Below are 6,329 nucleotides of genomic sequence, written 5' to 3' on the forward strand. Positions count from 1 at the left end.
GTGGGACAAATATAAAAAATTACTTTCTTTGCTTTCTCTTCATATATCTGAAAAAGTAAAATTGAGATTCTTTCCCTTAAACCCAAATAGAACACCGGCCCCGGGGGTAATAATGGGCTGTTGACATGTTTATTTCAAGTGGTCAATTGGTTCCGTCCTCCCCATCCCTCTTTGGCAGCTCTTTATGCCATCTTTTATACGCAGTATGGAAAGTAGTAAATATAATGTCACGATAGTGTTAATTTATTATGCCCTTGTTTGAGTCTCATTTTTTGAGAAAAAATGAATTTTTAAATAGTATATTGATCGAAAATGTGTAGTTAAAAAATAAAGAAAAGTTTTAGATTTACATGTAATATTATTTTATTGAAAAATTTGTAGTTGAAATGATGTCAAAGTACTGTAAAAAATGCATTTTTTTCAAAGAATGGGAATCAAACAAGGGCTATATATTAAGGGTCTGTTTGATCTATATTTTTGAGAAAAATAGATTTTGTAAAATTTTTTTTTTTTAAAAATGTGTGGTGAAAAGTATTAAAAAAAGAATTTATGTGTAAAATTATTTAATTGGAAAAATGTATGATTAAAATTGAGTTTGAAACAAAATGAATTTTTAGAGATTGTGACATTAAACGGATATATTTTTCCTTTTGGAGATTAGCGACGAACTTACTTCAAGACAAACGGTACAATTTTTCCACATTTCACTTTGACTAAACATCAGAATAATTTGAATCTCCTTGAAATGAAAATTCAAGCAATTACACAGTAATTACCTAATTAGGGGTAATAATCATCAATAATTGTAGAAAATCCACATAAAGGCAAACAACATCCAGTAAATTACTCCCAGTTGTTTGGCACACACTGGCTCAATTATCCCACCTGGTCCCCCTATATAGCCGAAAGACAGCCTTTTTCTCTTTCTATAATCAGATTTTCCTTTGTATTTGTGAAAAGGATATGTGTAATAAATCAATAACAAGATGATGGGATTAATTATTCCAAAAATAATTAAATTTTTGATCGCGACATGAGAAACATTAAAGAATCGATGAGATATCACTGAATTTTGTCAAATGCTCTATCGTGTTTGATAACTTGTATGAAACTATCTACGTTATAGACGAAATTCACACGAGACACAATTCCATTCAAGTAAATAAATGAATTTTAACGAGTAATGAATAAAGAGTATTTTGTTATAATTTTATGATACTTTTGGCAATATTTTAAAGTTTTGTGACGTGAGTCAAAGTTTATGAATATTAATTTTCGAGTACTGTATAGAAAGATTACAATGAATGTTTTGCTATTAATTACAGCGGAAATGGTAAAAGATAGAGGGAATTTCTTGTAGTGGAGATTCAGTGGAAGGACTGTAGTGTAGTAGAGTGAAGTTAACTGTGTGAAATTATCGGTTCACTGTCCAAATACTTCTGCGCCACCGGATCTTTTCTTGTTCCGCCGCCGCCGGGATCGGTGGGTTAGTTCAAGCTAAAAGGTTTTGATCTTTTTGTACGCCGATAGAGTTGTGACATGGGGTGCACGGCATCGAAGCTGGACAACGAGGATACGGTGCGGCGGTGCAAGGAGCGGCGCCGCTTGATGAAGGAAGCGGTCTTTGCTCGCCACAACCTGGCCGCAGCCCACTCTGACTACTGCCGCTCCCTCCGCATCACGGGCTCTGCTCTCGTGACATTTGCTTCCGGTGAACCCCTTTCCGTTTCTGACCAGACCCCCGCAGTGCTCCTCCGCAACCCTTCCTCGGTCTCAACCGCCGCCGCTGCCACTAAACCATCCTTTAACCCTCCTCCTGCTCATCACATCTCCTCCCCTTCTCCTTCTTCTGTCCATCCCCCTCCTCCTGCACCTCCATTGTCCTCCACCTCCACCCATCACCGGCCGCAGCAGCCTCTACCTCGTCGCAAAAAATCCATCAAACTTCCGCACATTCTCTCCGATTCAAGCTTTTCATCTTCACCCCTGCCCCAAAAATTAGACCAAAAGTTCACTGACGATGCGAGAGCTAATTCAACTTACTCCGGCACCCCTTCCCAGGCCTCCTCAGCATGGAACTGGGATAATTTTTATCCTCCGCCCTCTCCTCCGGACTCCGAATACTTCCAGCAACTCCAAAATAATAAGAATTCATCTCGAATTCACCAACAGCAAGACGATCGTTACAGTAATGTAGAAGAAGAAGATGATAAGGAATCAATCCTTACATCAAATTCTCAAGTTCGCGATCTGGACGATAAATTTCAAAATCCTTTTAGCAGGAACAACAGACAATTTGATGATAAAGCATCCAATTATTCATCATATTCTTGTTATTCGGATAATAGCAGCAGTTATCGCAGAAATCCTACGAGCCTAGGTCCTGTGCCAGTGCGAAAGGAAGGACGCCATTTGAAAAGCTGGGAAAGCGAAGAAGAGGAGACGGAGAGGGAGGAGGTGCAGTGTAGTGACTGGGGTGATCATGATCATGATCATTATAGTAGTACAACAAGCTCTTCGAATGAGGAGGAGGATTTGAAGTCCAGATCTAATGCTGGGACCTGGTCGGATTTCGGACCGGTGAAAGATGAGGCTGTTCCTCCTCATGTGGGGAATGCAAATGCAAATATGAATTCCAAATTCTCAAGAAAATTGGAGAAGCTTTCATCTGGGGACGGGAAGTCATCTGTCAGTTGGGAAAATAGTGCTAATGAAGGGCTAAATTCTGATAGGAGGATTGTGGTTAGGCACAAGGATTTGGCAGAGATTGTAAATGCAATCAAGGAATATTTCGATAAGGCTGCTTCTGCTGGTGAGCAGGTTTCTGAGGTGCTCGAGGTTGGGCGGGCTCAGCTGGACCGGAGCTTTAAGCAGTTGAAAAGTGAGTTTGGTTATTGGATTCTTGAATCAAGAATCTTTGTTCTTTCCTAAAACTTTTTAAGTTTTTCACTAAAAAGAATCTAATTTTTGCAATTCCACATTAGCTTTAGCTATGATGAAACATTATTATCTGGGTTGTGTTTGCCTTTTTAATCAAGTCTTGAATTGAAATGCTCTCAGTGATTTTGAAGTTATTGAATTGAAATGCTCGAAGTGATATTGAATTGTGTTGTTTCATGTTTTGATGATTGATTTTCATTATTTGGCATCACAGAGACTGTCTATCATTCGAGTGGAATGTTGAGTAACCTAAGCTCTAGCTGGACATCGAAGCCTCCAATAGCCGTTAAATACCGTCTAGATCCCAATTCAGTCGACCAGCCAGGTGGTCCAAAGAGCATTTGCTCGACTTTGGAGCGGCTTTTGGCTTGGGAAAAGAAACTATATCAAGAAATAAAGGTTGCAATCTAATCCATTTTTAATAACTTTAAGTTCATTTTCATTCTAATTGATTCTTTGTGTTGGCACAAAGTGATGATCTCTTTGATGGGTTGTATATTTATGGTAAATTGACAAAACAGTCCCCTGATAGTAAGGGAGCCTTATAAAAATTTAGCACTTTGGTTTATGCTTATCGGTAACTGCTAGTGACAACACCTTTTCTTGGCCAATCTTGTTTGGTTTAATTCAGTTTACATGGAATGACCAAATTGCCTTGATAACTGCTTATTTGGTCTGAAAAGACAGCCTGGAGTTATCTTAGGATTTTACCTTAGAACATGCTGGCTGGTCTGGTCTGCCTTCCCAAGTAACTTTATCCTTGATACTAGCTGATTTACCTGTCAACAGGGAAAAACATATGAAATAAATGGGAGATAAGGGAAAGAAAAGAGAAGAAAAGGGAAAGTTCTCTAGATCTAGAAGATTTTCTTTAAGTGACTACCTCTTTTTTATATCCAGTTGATTTATCAGAATTTAATATTTACCGGGTGTCGAGTTGCTTGATATCTCTATAGCACGGATACTTCGGACACGTGTTGATACCGACACTCTTTGGACACACTACCATAATCATTTTTCATTGTTTAATAGAATATTATATATTTTTAACTCAAACTTTTTAGCAAATAACAATAGGTACTCATATTTAGAAATTTTCAATAAGAGAAATTTAAAATAAACGTAAAACTGAATTTATATTATATAAATAAAGAATTTTAAATGACGTAATCAACGTGTCGACGATATGTTATGTTAATCCTTTTTGAAAAATCAAGTGTTGACGTATTTGGCACATATTGTGTCGGTACATCATAGCTTGATATGTCATTAAATCCTAGTGCGAGTGGAGTTAGTAGTTAGCCTTTACAATATAGGAATCCAGAAATTCCTCTAATTATGTCAATAAATTTTTCTTTTTATTTATTTATTTTTTTTCAAGATCCAAATCATAATGATGTTATTTGCATTTAGTAAAATTTTTAGGCCTCGTGGAGTCCACACTTTTCGCTTTTCTTGTATGCAATAAGCAGTTCATTCATTGTTAATTATGGGCGCTCATGAACATGTCATTTAGAATGAATGTACAGTTCTTGGTATTCAACTTTCAGGATAAAAGTTAAGCATGTGAAACATGTGGAACTTTAAATTATTTAGTTTTGCTTCGTTCTACTGATTTAACTTGCTGATAACTGTTTAATGTTTTGGATGACAATGAACATAGGCTAGAGAAGGAGTAAAAATTGAGCATGAGAAAAAGTTGTCAGCACTTCAAAGTCAGGAGTACAGGGGGAATGAGGAAGCCAAGTTGGACAAAACAAAGGCATCAATACAGAGGTTGCAATCCCTAATTTTTGTTACGTCTCAGGCTGTGTCTACTACCTCCTCTGCTATCACCGGTCTAAGAGATTCTGACCTCATTCCGCAACTTGTTGAACTTTGTCATGGGCAAGCACAATCTTCTTTTGTGTTTTTTTGATTAGAAAATCGATTTTCCAGAAATTTTCTTTATATTTAATGTTGATTTATTTAAAAAATATGATTTTAGCTAATATTTGTACTGATAAATGAATTTAGGTTCATGTACATGTGGAAATCAATGCATCAATTTCATGAAGTCCAGAATGACATTGTACAGCAAGTGAGGGGACTTGTTAACCGTGCAACCAAAGGTGAATCGACCTCTGATTTGCACAGGCAGGCTACACGTGATCTCGAGTCAGCTGTATCAGCCTGGCACTCCAGTTTCTGCCATATGATTGCATTCCAACAGGATTTTATCCGTTCTCTACATGGCTGGTTTAAGCTTACTCTTCTTCCAGTCAACAATGCACCAACTAATGACAACTGGGAACAATCCGAGGCTTTTGCCTTCTGCGAGGAGTGGAAACTGACACTCGACCGCATCCCAAATACAGTAGCATCCGAAGCCATCAAAAGCTTCATTAACGTGGTTCATTCAATCTCTTTGAAACAAACCGAGGAGCTCAAGATCAAGAAACGAACAGAAACTGCATCAAAGGAGCTTGAAAAAAAAGCGTCCTCTCTCAGGAATATCGAGAAGAAGTATTATCACTCCTACTCTGTGGTCGGCATTGGCCTACCTGAAACTGGGCCTGATAATGGGCATGCTTTGGATGCACGAGACCCACTAGTTGATAAAAAAGCCAAGCTTGCAACTTGTCAAAGACGGGTTGAAGATGAGATGCTGAAACACTCGAAGGCAGTCGAGGTGACCCGAGCAATGACACTGAATAACATCCAGACAGGTTTGCCTGGAGTTTTCCAATCTATGGCCAGTTTTTCTGTCTTGATCACAGAGGCACTTGAGGCAGTTTGCGTCCGCTCTTATGCCATAAAGTAGATGAACATCTATTGTTTACCTTATATTGTTTGTTTATTATTTGGTTTGGAAGCAATCTGAAAATAGAAAGTCACAAACTTTTTCCGCGGTGGGCTTGTTTTTTGACAGTTTATGTTAATTTGGCTGTTCAGTATGTAAATATTTGGAATTTTTCTGCTTTGTCCTCCCCTCTGTTTGTGGGGATAGGAATAACTTGTACAAAAAATTGCTTGCACGATTACATGAGTCCAGATATTTAGTTCTTTCCAGCAGTTAATAAGTCGATTGCCTTTTTGCTCTGTTTAAATTCTGGCACATCCTTTTTTATATTATTGGACTGGAAGAGTTTAGTTTGACATATCATACACACTCTGTACGAATGCCTGAACGCCAACTGTAGACACAGTATCAGATAGTACAAATCTGTAAGAAACATTATTTTATTTTATTTTATAAAAAATGTTTCTGTTGGGCTGTGATACGAGTCCAGTCCATTTTTAGGCAATGATGAGATAAATGGTCTTCAGCCCAAGTACTAAACCTTGCCCAATAACGTTATCTGAGATGACCCACCAACTATGGCCCGATATGCAGCCCAATTGTGTGA

General features: G+C 37.9%; 1 protein-coding gene across 1 annotated transcript; it reads left to right on the forward strand.

Annotated features, from left to right (window-relative positions):
- The first annotated feature begins 1,253 nt into the window (after window positions 1-1,253).
- On the forward strand, window positions 1,254-6,002 carry LOC111387329 (nitrate regulatory gene2 protein-like). Its single transcript, XM_023011887.1, has 4 exons — window positions 1,254-2,881; window positions 3,155-3,339; window positions 4,604-4,827; window positions 4,957-6,002. Exons 1-4 carry the CDS (start codon window positions 1,540-1,542, stop codon window positions 5,741-5,743), a joined length of 2,538 nt encoding a protein of 845 aa, XP_022867655.1. The 5' UTR covers window positions 1,254-1,539; the 3' UTR covers window positions 5,744-6,002.
- The last annotated feature ends 327 nt before the right edge of the window (window positions 6,003-6,329 follow it).

This window comes from Olea europaea, chromosome 3 (genome assembly GCF_002742605.1).
Source record: "Olea europaea var. sylvestris chromosome 3, O_europaea_v1, whole genome shotgun sequence".
Classification (NCBI taxonomy): Eukaryota; Viridiplantae; Streptophyta; class Magnoliopsida; order Lamiales; family Oleaceae; genus Olea; species Olea europaea.

What these genes read in the sequence shown, in the direction of transcription:
- LOC111387329 (XM_023011887.1), top strand. Translation starts at nt 1,540, where the DNA reads ATGGGGTGCACGGCATCGAAGCTGGACAACGAGGATACGGTGCGGCGG. An exon ending in GAGCTTTAAGCAGTTGAAAA is followed by an intron (nt 2,882 to 3,154) that starts GTGAGTTTGGTT and finishes TTGGCATCACAG; the next exon opens with AGACTGTCTATCATTCGAGT. An exon ending in AACTATATCAAGAAATAAAG is followed by an intron (nt 3,340 to 4,603) that starts GTTGCAATCTAA and finishes CAATGAACATAG; the next exon opens with GCTAGAGAAGGAGTAAAAAT.